The following is a 16,682-nucleotide window of genomic DNA, read 5'->3' as shown; positions in this document are numbered from 1 at the left end:
CTGCATCCTCTCGCGGCTGCGTCGCGTTCTCCGCCAGGTGTCAGCAGAGCGGAACTCAACCTCATCTCTGATAGAGCATCCTGCACGTCCAGATATTAGAATGCAAACTTCGCCGGCATAGACAGGTTATTGAAGGAGCTAGCCGTTGAGCCAGATGGACCGTCCCAAGGTTCAGTGTCTCACAATGAAAAACAAAACAACCCCACGAGGACACAAATGCATATAAATGAAAAAGCTTAATGGCAAAAAGAGGTAAAATAACGCAATTCAAAATAACCTAAATTAAGTGCATTAGACCCAAAGGAAAATTAACTAAACGAGAAAGAGAGAAAGAAAGAAGACAGACTTTTCATAAATAGACAAAATGACCAAAACAGGACAAAATATAAGTTAATGAGACATAAAATGATGCAGCGATTATCTCAGAGATAATTTGATTTGTGTGTCTCATATTCTTCGAATCAGGTTTCTCTATGGAACAAGTGAAAAGTAGTTTGGGAGTGGTTGTTTCATAACTTCATGTCTGCATGAAAAGCACTGGTATGTTCATTATGGCTGCATGTCAACCAGAGCACATTCTACCACTGAGAAGGTTTGTCAATGTCTTTGTTAGTAATACGTAATACTGATGTCACATGTTATTTTACAACTAAGATCAAAATGATTGCATTAAAATAAAAGACTGTAAAAGACAAGTTGTTAACACAGACACTGCGATAACTGAGTTGTTGCCATGGATGTATTTAGCAGCCATCAGTGGCAGGAGTCTCAACAAGTACAATGAGAAGCAGGCGCTATACTAAGGGGAAAGTGTTTTTAAGTTGCATATTTCCTTGTGCATTTACAAGATTTCTAAGTGCAGAACCCTAAAACTCCCTGTCTGTTTGTTTGAATGAACATTTAGTTCTAATGCTAAATACCTTTATGTAACAACCAGTTAAAATTTTTCTTTGCTGCAGGATAGAAATATAACTACACATCAAGATATCTGTTCCTCAGCACTGATTGCAAGTTATCTGCAAAGCCAATCTAAGGACAAACTCATAAAAGACGGTATATAGCAATCTAATCATATCTCAAAACATCTCCAAAAGTGAACCCGTCTGGTTTTATTGAATTGCTGGTTGTTAAAAAATGATTGCATAACTACAAGATTAGGATGTAAATTTTTTCATTCCCATCTCAGAATTACAAAACTGTTTGCACAATAACATGTAACTTGTGATTTTTTGTATTTTATTTAAAGCTTTAGGATTGAGAATTCTCTCTCAAAGCTAGACTAAATTTTTGTGAGGTTGTAGAATCGTTATGGCTCACTGAAGTTTCACATCCAAATGAATTATTTTTATGAGCCAGTAATGTCATTATTCTCTTAGAAAATTACTGGTTACCATCACTGTGTCTACAAAGCCCGTTCTGCTCCTTGACATAATGGAACAGCTCCAGGTTTTGTGAAATTATTGCTGTCGATGAGTGAGTGTGAGCTTTGCACCCACCACAAAAATAATGCATTTTATAAAGTGTCATAGTGAGAGTCAAAGTATAACTTCACATCTCAGTAACTTTACAATGTGTAAGTTTGCCTTGTTTATAGACATGAGAATACTTATCTGTATTAAAGCAAAAACTAAAACCATAAAGGCAGTAAATTATTAATTAGAATTAAAACAAAAAATAAAGGGAATGATTATTTTACATCTTTTCACTTGAGAACTTTACTTCTTCCTTGTTAAAAACTTTGCCCTCTTGGGACTCTGCCTCCTCCACACCCCTCACAGGTACAGTATACTTTTACAGTCAGTGAAAGCTTACAGTCATTCTTCCTCTGAGGCCGAGGGGAGAAAGGACAGGCAAATACACAAACCCTTCAGTGTGGAAAACCCTTTGTATCTTAGAGCATCATGGCTAGATCTGCACTCCTGATTCTCTTGTCCCTTGTTGGACTCTGCACTACATTTACAGGTAAACACAGAACATTCCAGCATCCATAATTGGAACCTTGGTGCAGTTAATGATTTTAAATGAAAAGGAGCATGGTCATGTGATGACATCAGAGTGATTTGGTAACTAACCCACCTGTCGTTTTAAGGTGCTGTTGTGTTTACACTGTTTGCTGACACCTGTTAGCACTCATTTCTCTAACTGTGAATGGAAACAGGTTACATTTTAACCTAAACAGTAGCTCCTATACTTTACATGTGTATTGCAAAGTTTAAACTTTCACCAGTGCTTTATATCTAACTTTTGCTAATGCAAACAGTTTAGTATAAGTTTACGACATCTTTGAAATAAATGCCCAAGGCTGTTTTTTCCTCCTTTCCGTTCCTTACAGAAAGTCAAAACTGTCCTAAACTGAGATGGATCTGAGGCAAAACCATAAGCAAATGCAGATTATTGAACGTCTTATCAGCACCAAACTTTATTGTGAAGCAAAATTTTATGTTTAATTTAAAAGGGTCAAGTTTTCAAATATTTGTAATGAAGAAAATCAAAGGATATGTTTTGTTTTTGTTGTTGTTTCCTGTTAACCTAAATAACTTTTTAAAAATTGCCTATTTAAAACAGCATTTTTTTCTTTTTCTGTGTCACATGTAGACCATGTTGTGCAAGATAAACGACTTGGAACAGATAGATCAGACAAGGTACTGCACATCAGTTATGACACTAAAATGCATGTATTGCCATATGTATTCATACACTGAACATAAATATTTCTTATAGTGTATACTATAAATTGACAATTTACTACTGACAATATGTTTTTGGTATTTGTGCTTTAGATAGAAAGTTACATGCCAATACTTTGCTCACCAATGCCTGCCTCCACACCCCCATCCTCAGGTAATACACCCTGAAATCATAATCAATGACGTTACTGAACTATTTCTAATTTGAAAGACCACTTTATTTTCACATAAGTATCAATCTCACCATAGTTTTTTGCTATATTGGGATTAATTACCTTGTTTTCTCATCATCAGTTCATGCTCTCACACCTGCTGATATCACAGCTCTGTATACATTGGGAATGCCTCTGTCACACAGGTACATAGCAGAGAAAATAAAAAAAAAATCTAAAACACACATCTGAAATAGTAACCCATACTGTATGCATTGTTTCCAGACTTAAGTGATTTAAATCTTGAATGAATTATGTTTCTTACAAAGTGACTGTTTTCATTATTAGGGATGAAGCATCCAGAATTGTCCGTAGACTAACCGGTAAGCCAAACCCTCACTGGAGTGTAAACATGATGTGTTAAATAAGAAAGGAACAATATATTTTTTAATATTCTTATAGTAAACAACAAAATATTGAAATCAATTTCAAAGTCAGAGAGTAAATGAAGGGACGCAAGACAAGAATTACATGTTTGCACATTTTAATATTAGTTAGAAGATTAACTTCTCTGAACTATTTGTAAACGATGCAAAGACGATCGATCTAAACCACAAACACTACATTCTGATGGCCCTGTAGAGAGTTAATAAATAGTCAGTGAATTTCTTTTTCTAGTTTTTTGAGAGGGAGAAAAGGCTTCTCTTTGTCAGCTTATCCAACTGTAAAACGCTGTAAAAAAAAAACAAAAAACACATCAGCAGTTTTAATAGTAGAAAAACTGTTTTCAGCTAAGCCACCAAGAACGCCAACAAAGTGCCATAAAGATCAGATTTTACTAGCTGAATTATTTAAAATTTCTGTAATTTTTCATTCCTTTTTTGAAGTCTGTGTTTTCTAATTATTTCTGCCTGCTCATTCATATTGATTTTAGTATCTGGCTCTGTGTCTTTATACTCTTCAGCAGATTTAAATCAGAACAGGGGCTTTTGTGATTAAGTGTATAAGTTCAGTATTTAAACAGAGTTCATCTGAAGTGCAAACTCCAGATTAAGACTCACTTTAAAGAAAAGCTATCAAACAATGAACTTGCAGTTTTGTTGATTATATCTATAGGGATAAGATAAATGGCCATAAACACAGGACACTGACCTTCATTTCATTACAAAGGATTTCTGGTAACATGAATGGATTTGCTCTCAGCAGCTACCTGCTTACAAAAGCAACAATTTCATAATACTTATTATCTGCTGCGCGATTGTGTTGTAATGGATTATGTATGCTAAGACTTATTAGGGTCTCCATGTTTGAACAGAGTTGGTATCCATGTTTAATCCCGGGGTGATCTCTCAGCATGTGGATCAAACCTCACTGCAGCACAGGTAACACACGCACACACACATACATGCATACACTCATACATATCACATAGCACAGATGATGCATTAGGAAATGTGGCATTCAACATTTCTGAATGAACATTTTTCAGGAGCTTGTTGCAAGAGGCTCAGGACCTGACTAGCTCCCTTTCACACAAGGTATGGGGATAGTTGTGTGTAGGGGGGGTTAGAGGAATATAATGCTCACATTTACTCTGCTGAAATAAACTTCAATTTTACTGACTGTGTGCATCCCTGCAGGTGACAGACTGGAAGATTGTACTCTTGTTTCTCTCAGCAGACTCCATGTGTGCATGTTCCCCTCAGGTAAGCCTCTTTATTTAATATTTTAAAAAAAATAACCTTTGTTACATAATATGACGCTGTGCTTGAACTCTTTAGGGAATATTGACAGATTTCTTTGTTCTTCAGGTTGCTGCTGATGTTAAAGCTGTGGGGCATGAAGTGGAAGCAGCACTCCAGATACTGCAAAAACATGTATGCAATAATAATAATAATAATAATAATAATAATAATAATAATAATAATAATAATAATAATAATAATAATAATAATAATAATAATAATAATAATATCATGTATTTACAGTTGCATCACACTTTGGTCCATGTGGTTGTCTGGAGTGGACACCACCAGGAAGATAAGTGAGTGCTTTAAGTTAAAAAGAAGCCATTAACTTAATAAACAGGATGAAGTTAAGGGTTGGTCAGGGGGGGCTATGGTTACCACCACCATGAACCTCCCTGATTTAATTTTACAGTACAGATAAATATATATCAATAAAGGATATATTACAGTAGGGCTAAGTTAAAGATAAATGTCAGATAGTAAAACATTTATTTGTATTTATAATATACAATTGAATTCAATTAGAGACCAGACAAAAATAAGTTTTATTGAAAATATATGCATATACCAGGAAGTATATAACCAGCTGATATTAATAGAAAAAATAGCCAAATAAGACTCAGATGTGTACTACACATCTGTAATTATTCTATGTAAAGTTCTTCTGACTTTTAAGAGCAGTTTAGAAAGCTGAATATGTTTTCAGAAGCGGAAGGCTACATATTTAACTTCAACATTGCCTAAAAACAGAAATAATAATAATCATTATATATCCTAGAAAAGCAATAAAAAATCAGTTTCAGAGACACAGCAGTGATAGTAATGGTCTTAGCCTGGCTACCCTCATTACCCCTAATAAACCTTGCACAACACATGGGTTCAGTATGCAACCTTTACTATTATTAATCTGTCAGTTATAAAAGCACATTTAAATGCTTGTTTTTGTCATGTAGGATGTGTAAGTGTATCACAGATGAAGGCATAAGCCAAGGCCTACAAAAGGCTACTCTTCTGAAAGCACTGCAGGTAAAGTTAAAATGTATCTCGGGGGCTTCTTATGTCGTTATTTTACAGCTCCTCTGACAATTGTGCACTGACTTCCTTTCAGGACTCTATGAGCCATCTTTTGACAAATCTGGCAAGGCACAGCAAAAGTGAAGACTTCACTGTTGAGCTGCAGTCCTCCCCAATCATCCTGGAACGAAACTCAGATTCTGTAAGTAAAACTAAGTTAACCCTTCTTTATTCAGCCATAATGTTTCAATCAGTAAGAAGTTATGAAGCTTAGAAACAATGCATGGAAGAATAGTAGTTAATATGTAACTTACATGCATAATTTGTTTGTTTAAAGGAAAGCACGCGGCCTGACCTTGACCAATCAGCTGTTCAGCTATGGACGAGTCTGGTAAGTTCTCATAAATCACAGTAACACATGGCAGATAAAAGGACATTGTGTATATTCACAATGTGACGAAGCAGCATGCTGCACATCAGTGTGTTCAGAAAATGCCACGCCGCTGTAAAACAGAGCTGGAAACAGTTATCACAATAAGTCAAATCAAAAGTAAGAGCAAACGAGGATTACAGTGGACGTTTGTCTGACAGTAGATTAGATAAGAGATGTAAAGTTTAACCTCATGATACTGCAGTCAGGAAGATTTTCTTCAACATTGTTCACTCTGCTTGTACACATGAACCGAGCAGTTGTGTAATCAGTACTGCTGCACGCTCACTGGCTGCACAGAATGACCCCACCTGATCCCAAAAGCTAAAATAATCATAACTATTCTTCCAGCTCCAGCCATCGGCAGCTCAGGCGGAGGTCACAGACAGCAGCATCATCACTATTCCCTGCCCTACGAAGGTGAAGAATGCCAACACAGTTAATTCAAAAGTTGTCCTCAACAGACCAAACCCAGTCTACTGAAAGTATACGAATAAAAGGGTTTAAATTACTTTTCAAACTTTCCAGGAACGGCCTTTTCTGCGAACACAGATCAACTCCCCCAATGAGAGAGAGTTGGAAATTCTTAGTAAGGTCTCTGCACCAATGGACTATGTAAGAGTTCCACGCCCACCTTTCTTTTTCCTTTCTTTTTTTTGACAAGTTCAGAATATTTTAATAAATTAACAGAGCTGTTATGGCTTATATAGTCAAGTCTACTTTATGCTTTCAGGATATGGGTACTGAAATGCCTTGCACATATCGTAGTCCCTCTCCTACCATACCCACTTCAGGTAAAGTACATTTTTAAGCTTTGCTGATAAGAACTAAGCCCCAAACTGCCTGGAGATATTTTCTTAACTTGTGCACACAAAATAATGCTCTTATTCTGCACTAAAGATACTTTTTTATTGTGCTTACAAAATAAAATAAAATCCCAGCAATCAGGCTCTGTGCCTTGTTGAAAGCAAACATGGAACCTTTGGACATTATTAGTAAATTTGCAGCTGTTACAGTAATATTTTCTATGGTAGGGATGCTTCCAGTAGCGCATTACCTGCACTCATGAAGGTTTCCCTAGCCTTTTCAGTTCACCAACAATAGTCTGTAGCATTTTAAGTCTCAACATATTGGTGATATGATCTACAAGCTCTCAAGATCCTTGATAACTGTCTTTTACTAACAATAATTTCTTTAAACTTAACTGTTGTCAACTCACCCCATGCAGAAGTGAGGCTTGATTAAGTATTTTTAGATACAGGGCCCCTGAGTTTATGGTGACATTTCTTTTGTTTTGAACAAACAAGATGAGAAAACATATTTACCAATAAAACTTTAGGGGCTCTGTAGATGACTTTTGGGAAAACATAATTTGAATTTTAATTGCTCACCAGAGTTATTCTTTCTGCTGTGTAGTCCATGAGCTCAGACCTGGAGATATTAAGGTGGTGGCAGCTGTAGGCGATTCTCTGACAGTGAGTGTTTCTCTCCTACTTTGTTTTTTCTTGAATAAAGGTCAGATTTAGATCCAAAATCACTTTAGGAAAGAAAAAGAATAAAATGCTTATCTAAATAATCATAAAGAGATAAAAAAAAGAGGAATTCAGTTAACACCAAGTACAGCTGAAAGGTGTACAGACATCTGCTGTTTGTACTGATTATATATGTGTGCAGACACACTGTGATCAAATTTAGCTTGTTGCAGTAGCAGCAACAATGCACACATGCTGAAGCAATAACCTCCCTGTACAGCCGCGTTATCTGAAATCCAATGTTTCTGCAGGCAGCCAATGGTGTGGGGGCAAAGCAAGACAACCTCTTGTTAGTGCTTACTCAGTACAGAGGACTGTCATGGAGGTAAGTTGTTAACTTTGTACTAGTGTGAGAAAATACACAAACGAAAGAGTTCATTTTCTTTAAATTGTGCATTGCATTTAAAACAAACCGAACGCTGTTTCTGCTCTTTTTCAGCGTTGGTGGTGATAAAAACTTAACAACTGTGACCACTTTGCCAAGTATGTCCATCTCCTTTATCTTAAATATAAAAATAAAACTAACAAAAGAAAAAAAAAATAAAGAAAAAAAAATAAAACTAACATTTTGACATAATTCAAAACCTTTAACCTTCAATTTAAAGAAAACATTGAAGTATCAAAACAGATAATTTTTTATGGCTCCTTCCAAATATGTCTACATATATATATATATTTAAAAAAGCCAAGTTTTCTCCGTTCTTTTATGATGGTTTCATCTGCTCAAAAGTTTATGGCCTCCATTGTATTTTTTATTCATAATGCACAAAATGACACAATGAATCTGGATTATTTTCTTTGAGATCTATGAGCATAATGTGGTTTAGCTTTGTTTCACTAAAATAATAAAGGTCTTTCATGAAAACATGTTTACTCAGCACTGATGTTATCTTTACAAATGTGCAGGTTATCTCTGCCATGCACTGTTTTACCGATACAACATCCTGTTGCAGGCTTTTGAGCTGTGTAACAAGCTGATCCCAGCCCCATCATTTCCAGACAGATCTTCAAATGTGTTGTTTTTACTTCAGTGTTGCCTGGAGGCCTTAAGATCACAGTCATTTAATTATGGTTTAGCGCTATCTGTTGTGGTATTTGTTCACACAGTCTGTCACAAATCTTGAATTTCTTTCAATGTTCATTCTTGCTTCTGGTCCAAAATTAGCACTTTTTTGTTTGTTTGTTTGCTACTTTTAATTTAATATAGGGTTGAAATTATTTGCATTTGAATGGCATTTAGTTTTAAATTAAATTATATGTACTGTCTTGACTCAGAAATTACAAAATAACTTCGCAATGAGAAATGAATTATTTTCAAAAATTACATTCTGCAAAAAAATCTTTCACTCAAATAAACTGGAAATAACTGAACTTTTATTATACTTTTACACAATTTCAAATTAATTAGGCACATCTGCTACAAATTTCCAAATGTTCACAAACTGATGCATCAATTAAATCTATGTTTTAGTTTTCCTGACCTTCTCAGTGATTGTTTGCAGACATCCTGAAGGAGTTTAACCCCTCCCTCACTGGATTCTCAAAGGGCACTGGCAATCAAAACAGTCAGCAAGCCTTTCTGAATCAGGCAGTGCCAGGAGCAAAGAGTAGGTCAGTCATTTTTTTCTCTACAAAAACCTTACTTAAAATTTTGGGCCTCAATAAATAAAACTTAACCAGATGTTATGTAGCACTGTCAAAAGAAATGTTCACTTTTAACGATCCAAATATGTCTACAGCGATATGGTACCACAGGTCCGAACTCTAGTGGAAAAAATGAAAACTGACCCGGTAAGGCAGAAGCTAACTACAGCAGAAACACATTTATATATGGTCTCATAAACATTATCTGAGATTTATTTTCACATTTAAAAGAACATTTATTTCTTGTCTTTCAGCAAATTGATTTCCACAATGACTGGAAAGTAATCACCATGTTTGTCGGAGGCAATGATCTATGTGACTTCTGCACAGACAGTGTGAGTATTTTTTTTAAACTACATATCTTACAGTTGGGCCTGTATCATAATTTGCACTTAGCTTGTCTTTATGTATAGCTTATTTTCACAGCTACTATTTAAAGTGATACTACATATATATATATATATATATATATATATAGTCAAACTGCTTTAAAATTTTCTTTTCATGTTAAAAATTATGTTTTTTTTCTATATTTATTTATTTTTTTAAATGTCATTTAGAGGTATTCACTTACAGAAAAACCACGTGTGTTTCACATGTGGGTTTGCACATGTAAAACACTTTATTTTTCTGTCATCAAACACATATGAAACACATATTTTGGATATCAGAAACGTGGTTTTCAAACATTTTTGTAGTAATAATAAGTGAAACCCATATATTCCCATGTGAAACAAATGTAAAATGCTCATATGAAACCCTTATAATCACAAGGCAAAACCTATGGTATTACATATTACCATACAAAACCGCATAGGTTCCACATGTATTTAATTATAATAGTTGGTGATTACATTTCTGTGAAATAACTGCAGCCATTTGTTAACTGAGAAACTTTTTTGCCTTATAGGTCCTCTTCTCGCCTGAGAATGTGGTCGATCGAATCCGCCAAGCCTTGGACATACTTCATAGTGAAGTATGTGCAAATCCTTGCACCATGCTAACACAAACATACAACTTCACTGTGTAGTTGCAATGTCAAAATTGTGACCAATATTACAGAGAACTTACAAAGTGTTGTGTATCTTGCAGGTGCCTCGCGCAATTGTCAATCTGATCGAGCTGCTGAACATCGTGCCACTGCGTGATTTGCACAAAGATACATCTCTGGGCTGTCCATCCTGGTTTGTGAGGTCAGTGATTTTTTTAACATTTACAACAAAACAAACAAAGTAAATAATAGCTATACTATTTAACAGTATTGATTTTTATATGTCAGGTTAGTTTGCCCCTGTGTGCTGAAGGCTAAAGAGGAATCATCTGAACTCCAGAGACTCAATGACTTCAACAGAGCGTATCAGGTACAAAACATTGTTATATAATATAACTTGGTTGACCTGAGAGAAAATGTCATGTTAAAATACTTCACCATTTATGTTCAATGATGATATGTAAGAGGTCATTTATAGCAATATTACTTTTGTATTATCAGTACATGTATAGACAAACTGAGAGAATCAATTGAAAGAGATATTTTGGTCTTTGATTGCTCTAATTTGAATTTGATATTTAACTTTTTTTATGTTTCTAAAAATTTGTAAATTTTTTAAAGAAATTAATTTATTTTTCTTTTTTTATATTTTCTATATGACAAAAGCTGTGAGGTGTGAAAGTGGTAAAATGAAAAGACAAAAATGAACTAAATTTGGCCATTGCTTCACTTTTAAAAGACAAAAAGTAACATTTGGCATTGTCATGCCAAATTAGGTAGCACTACATAGTGAAGTGCTTCATTTTACTTGTATTTTTTTGTTATTATATTCTGAATGTTCATCCCTTCAGTACACCATGAGAGAGCTAATTGATTCAGGGCGGTATGATAGCCACGACAACTTCACTGTGGTGCTGCAGCCCTTCTTCAGAGAGGTTTTCCTTCCCAAGCTAGAGGTATGAACTGACAGTGACTGTGACATAAGTCTTTCCATTTAGATTTTTTAAAATGTGTTTCCAATATCTTCTTTTTAAAAGGATGGCCGGCCCGATCGGTCTTACTTTACACCAGACTGTTTCCACCTTAGCCAGAAAGCTCACACACTCATGGCTCGAGCACTTTGGAACAACATGGTAGGTTTTTCTTTTATTAAAGAACTTTGTATTTTGGCAGACTTTTTTTTTCTTTCTTATGATTTAACATTAATTATGGACTCTCACAATCTAGTTAGAGCCAGTTGGCAACAAAACCTTCACACAAGATTTCACAGCTGGCATCGATTTGAAGTGCCCCTCAGAGGTAACAGCATGTGCATGGTTTTTTAAGTCAGTTGTTCACATTAACACTATGACTTATATTTATATTTAATTTCTATCCAAGGAAAACCCATTTTTTCGAACAGCTATCAATAGCAACTACACCTTTCCAGGCCCTCCACCCACCCCTGCTCCAGTAACAGTAGGTTATATTCTGCTAATTTTAGACTCAAAAGTAGTTTTCTAATCAATCATGTCAACAAAGAGATTATAATTATAACTATATCATATTGTTCTTTATCAGAACTGGGGCAGTGACTTCTCTTGTGCTAACACCGCTCCATCCAACTCCGTGCCCACTTCAGGTTGGCATCCAGATGATACTTAATTGTTGATTTAAAGTGAAAAGCTAGCGCTCAATGTAAAATATGTTCATGTTTTTGTTAGTTCACAGATTACGGCCAGCAGACATCAAGGTGGTGGCAGCTGTAGGAGACTCTCTAACAGTAGGTTTATGCTTAAATGTTTGATTGGCTGATCCTTCACAATTTTATTTATTTATTTATTTGCATATTCTTATATATTTTAGTAAAAAATTTAGTAAAAATGGAATCAGTCTAACACATATCAGCAGTGATGTCCTGATTGTATTGACAAAAACAACTGTGTTGTTATTGTTTGAAGAGTTTTTATTTATTTATTTTGGTTTTATGTATATAGGCTGCATTTGGTGCAAAGGCAAAAAGTCTATTGGAACTAAAAACTGAATACAGAGGGGTGGCATGGAGGTAAGACTGGATACTAACTATTAGACATGATTAATTTTATATTTTAAACATTCAATTATACCTCTATCTTGTCTTCTTTGAACAAGCATTGGAGGGGATGAAACTCTTGGAACTGTCACAACACTACCCAGTAAGCATCCTACCGCTTACGTGTTGAGATGTAATACACATTAGCGTCACTAGATAGCAGACTGGGTCTGAACAAAGCTAGTCTGAGCTGGTGCTCAGTCTTTTCTACAGAGATTTCCTTAACTTTATTTATTTTTTTCATCAGATATACTTAGGATATTCAATCCTCATATCAAAGGAATGTCAAAGGGGCAAGGAAAAAATCAAACTGGCTTCAACATGGCTGTTTCGGGGGCTAAAATATCGTGAGTTCTAACATTTACCTGGTATCAGCTACTGTGCTGCATTGTCTGGACTTTATGCACTCATAAAAATTAATTACTTGATTATATACAATTACATGCAGAGAAATCCCTGGGCAGATCCGACATCTGATTGATACCATGAAAAATGACATGGTGAGTTATTTTTTATTAATTCTCTTATAGTTTTGTTGCAACAAATATATTTTATGATAATATCTTGTCCACCTGTCTGTCTCTATGAATCTGACACCATCTCTTTAATGGAACTAGACAGTGGATTTTCAGAATGACTGGAAGCTTGTGACCCTCTTCATTGGAGGCAATGACCTCTGTCAGTACTGCAATGACCGGGTGAGTTACTTTCAGGAGTTGTCACAGGAAAAACAGTCTCATCCAGTGGGTGAGGGGCATTTTCAAAGCACTACTCCCCCTCCTAAGACAACGAATCTCCTGCACAAGTAGAGTGGTTAAACATCCTTGGGTGCTGTATGATGCCCTGTGCAGCTCTGTCTCATGATATGACTCCCCAAATGGATCTAAGCACTGGAGCAGAATAATGAGGCTTTGTGAGAAGCCCCCTTGTAATAGTTTTATTGTGTCAGAGTGAGATGAGAGCAGACAGGGTTTCTTTTCAATGGGCACACTCTGTTGCTCAACACAGATCTCAACCCCTCCCTCCTCTAGCTCTGTCTCTGTTTGCATTAAACAAGCACAGGGTGCACAGTGATTGGCCTTGTTCTCTAAAAGGGGCATACATAAAATAGAAGTTAACCAAGACTCTCTTCATCCTGGGTCTGTCTAGCTCTTGCCTCCTTTCTGTTTCATTTTGCCTCCTGTTTTGCCTTCTCTCTCCACCACTCTTCACACTTTACCAACAAAGTGGTCATTCTTTTATGTATTTGCTCTGAAGCAAAATATCAAAGAGCAGCATCAGTTTAAGCTGAACCCGGAGTTGTAGGGATAGCTTAGGGTTAGTGATTGCTGGCAAGCTCTAGCATGTTGCACAGCTTTTATGACTGATATGTGGTTAGATTGACACTTGGCCACTTCATTATGCTGCTTTTAACTCTCTCTCTCTCTCTCTCTCTCTCTCTCTCTCTCTCTCTCTCTCTCTCTCTCTCTCTATTTTCATTTATTTATTTTTTAATCAAATCCACAGGCTGCTCTTTCACCTGAGAACTACAGCCATCATCTAACAACAAGCTTGGATATCCTGTACAAAGAGGTGAGATGATGGCTTCTAAATAACAACTGTTATGCAGTAAAATCACTTGATATTAAAAATCTTTGGGCTCACATTTTTTTAACTTCCCAAAAAGTCTCCTTCATTAATTCATATTTTTACTCACTGAAACAGCAGGAAGGTGATGTATTATTATTGTCTGACTGTAGGTTCCAAGAGCCTTTGTCAACGTCTTGGAGATACTGGAAATTGAAGGCCTTCGTCGGATCAAAAGGGACAGTCTCGGGTGCAACGTGTTGCAAAAGTACATTTATTGATCTACTAAGTTATTCAGGAACCCACCAAGGAAGTTGCTTTTTTAAAATTATATCTAGTCAAAAGCACTTCTCTTGTCATTCTTTTATACTGAGTCAAGTGAGCAAAGAGCAGGAGGGCTGCATCCTTCACCAGGACCAATCTTCTAATTTGTAGTGTAAATAAAAGAGATCTGAATAAGTAATTTCAAAATTAGTGGGCCCTTCCTTTGCCTGTGGTTTACCTGTCCTCACAGTTTTGTGGCAGAGTAGATCTTTTACATAATCCTGCTGAAAAGAATTTTATATAATAAAGAACTGTCTTATCACCAAATCAATAGTAAATCTACAAATACTGTCCTTTGTAATAGTATTATGTTGCAACAAGGATGACTGAGGTATTTTATCTTCCAAAATTAGCTGTTTTTTTCCATCTTTGATCCACAGGCAAGTCTGCCCCTGCTTCTTGTTACCCGGAGAGGATTCACCAGAGCTGGCTGAAGTTAAACGAATCAATCGGGAATTACAGGTTGGAAGACAGGAACAATGAGAGCACAATGTGTGCTTGCATTGCAGTGGCTGTAATAACATCAACCTTTTCTTTTGTCAGATCAAGACTGAAAACCTGATGCATGAGAGCCGTTATGATGGCAGAGAAGACTTTGCTGTGGTTGTCCAGCCTTTTTTCCAAAACTCCATTCTTCCTTTGAATGCTGTAAGCTGGCTGTGCATCACTGCTGCACATCATTCGTACAAACATTTGTCTGCATGGGCTTTACATTCTTCCCTCCTCAAAGCGTATAATACACATAAACGGGGATGATGTATTTGCTCTCTTTCAGGACGGCAGGCCTGACGACACCTACTTCTCTGAGGACTGTTTCCACTTCAGTGAACGGGGACATGCTAACATGGCTACTGCTCTGTGGAATAACATGGTGAGTCTGGCAATGGCAAACAGTAAAGGACTAACTACAGCTCTTAGGATAAAGTCTTACTGAATGATCACATCTCAGTCCAATTTTGTCAAAAGCAAATGTGTATTTCTGTTTTTATTTGTAGTTGGAGCCAGTGGGTAAAAAACAGACTTACAATAATTTCACAAACTCCAGAAACAACATCAAGTGCCCCACTGAGGTAAGAGACCTGTCACCCATGCTACTGTTGACCTAGTTGTGCACAATTAAGTTGCTCCAAGTACTTTTTGTTTAGTTCAGTGTATCTTTGTATTTCAGGAGCATCCCTACATCTTTACAAAGGTGAATAGTTTCCCCAGTTTCACCACAACCCCAGAACCCACAACTCAGACCACAGCCCAGCCTTTCACCTCGGGTTGCTCGGGTAGCGTGCCAGCATGGCTCGCTGGTGTGCTGGCTGTTATTGGTCTTGTGATTGGCTGGGCCGTCACCTGGCTCCTTTTCTTCTACAGAGATAAGAGGAGCAAGAGAAAGATGACAGCTGAAGTGGAGATGAAGACCACAGTGTTTTAAAGTGCTGATTGATGTGCACTGGACTATACATGGAATACAAAGAACTGCAGCTACAAAAATAATAACATTTAAAGTGACTTAAAAACCTTTTTTTTGTGTGTGGACATTATAAAACAGTGTATTAGATTTGTCTACTGTGACTGGAGAAACAACGTACTACCCTTGATCCACAAATAATTAAATGGATATAGAGCAAGTCTTCACAACGGTAATTGTGGCAAATAAACTGAAGTGCCTGATTTAACCTTTAATATCTAAAAACGTTGAAAATGATGCATTTCTTCATATTTCTGTGTCACTGTTCTGTTAACTGGTAATATATATTTAAATGTTGTAGCTGGTCTAACACCTTACAAGATGATCCAGTATATACATAAACCACTGCACATTGTATATTTTGTGTGAAAACACTTGCTGACCTCACTTTCACTTATTACTCATTTGCATATTAAAAATGTGCATTTGAATTTATTGTAGCACCTTCAGTCAGAGTTTTCAAATGATGTGGAGTAAAATAAACTTGCCACAATTAAGTGTAAATATATGTCTAAGATTCTGTGGTTATTTTTATGTAATCATTCTTAAATTGTAAACATGTGTGACTTCTCTGGCCAGACCTGATGCCATGTTGAGGAAATCACTGGAAGTACAGAATGTCACCTTGTCATTAAAAGATAAAACTGTCATGGTTGCATCATTGTGGTTTATCATTACCAACAGTGACTCAGCTTGTAAATAAAACTTACAAAAGGATATTTTATGACCACATGACAGTGATAAAAACATTTCAACAGCTTCTGCTTTTTAATGTAATGAAGTAAAAATGACCAAATTTCATTAAAAAAACTTAAGTTCAACTTTGAGCTGTTTTGCTGCCTATTTAACTTTGTGCTCCTCTTTAAGGCTAATTAGTTCACTTTCACACACTTGATTTGTTTATAGGTTTGTGGGAATTTATTCTAAATATATAGACAGCTCAGTAATAACAAATATTGCAGTATTTGTTTACCAGTTGAAAACAATAAAACAAAGTTTGAGTAAGGTAACTTAAACTACACATACCACATGCCGTTTTATTAATGCAGATCTTTGCTGCTCTT

The 16,682-nt window shown here is 36.0% G+C and overlaps 1 protein-coding gene across 2 annotated transcripts; it reads left to right on the top strand.

The window, feature by feature from the left end:
• The first annotated feature begins 61 nt into the window (after nt 1-61).
• Nucleotides 62-16,421, top strand: plb1 (phospholipase B1). Of its 2 annotated transcripts, none has more exons than XM_041971364.1 (43): nt 62-169; nt 2,596-2,642; nt 2,781-2,841; nt 2,982-3,045; nt 3,188-3,222; nt 4,155-4,221; nt 4,329-4,377; nt 4,480-4,545; nt 4,651-4,716; nt 4,828-4,883; nt 5,541-5,613; nt 5,696-5,803; nt 5,939-5,992; nt 6,383-6,451; nt 6,560-6,646; nt 6,765-6,825; nt 7,448-7,506; nt 7,815-7,888; nt 8,003-8,046; nt 9,066-9,174; nt 9,303-9,354; nt 9,462-9,542; nt 10,118-10,183; nt 10,300-10,400; nt 10,487-10,568; nt 11,050-11,154; nt 11,236-11,331; nt 11,426-11,497; nt 11,579-11,656; nt 11,759-11,819; nt 11,902-11,960; nt 12,175-12,242; nt 12,329-12,372; nt 12,517-12,616; nt 12,718-12,769; nt 12,887-12,967; nt 13,776-13,841; nt 14,009-14,103; nt 14,540-14,621; nt 14,703-14,807; nt 14,935-15,030; nt 15,155-15,229; nt 15,328-16,421. In XM_041971364.1, the coding sequence occupies exons 3-43, from the start codon at nt 2,793-2,795 to the stop codon at nt 15,580-15,582; spliced, it is 3,162 nt and encodes a 1,053-aa protein (XP_041827298.1). In that variant the 5' UTR covers nt 62-169; nt 2,596-2,642; nt 2,781-2,792; the 3' UTR covers nt 15,583-16,421. The 2 variants fall into 2 exon arrangements, with proteins under 2 accessions (XP_041827298.1, XP_041827297.1); XM_041971363.1 differs by lacking the exon at nt 62-169 and adding an exon at nt 1,848-1,962.
• The last annotated feature ends 261 nt before the right edge of the window (nt 16,422-16,682 follow it).

This window comes from Melanotaenia boesemani, chromosome 20 (genome assembly GCF_017639745.1).
Source record: "Melanotaenia boesemani isolate fMelBoe1 chromosome 20, fMelBoe1.pri, whole genome shotgun sequence".
In the NCBI taxonomy this organism is placed as follows: Eukaryota; Metazoa; Chordata; class Actinopteri; order Atheriniformes; family Melanotaeniidae; genus Melanotaenia; species Melanotaenia boesemani.
Note: the sequence above shows the minus strand (reverse complement) of the source record. Positions and strands in the feature narration are given on the sequence as shown.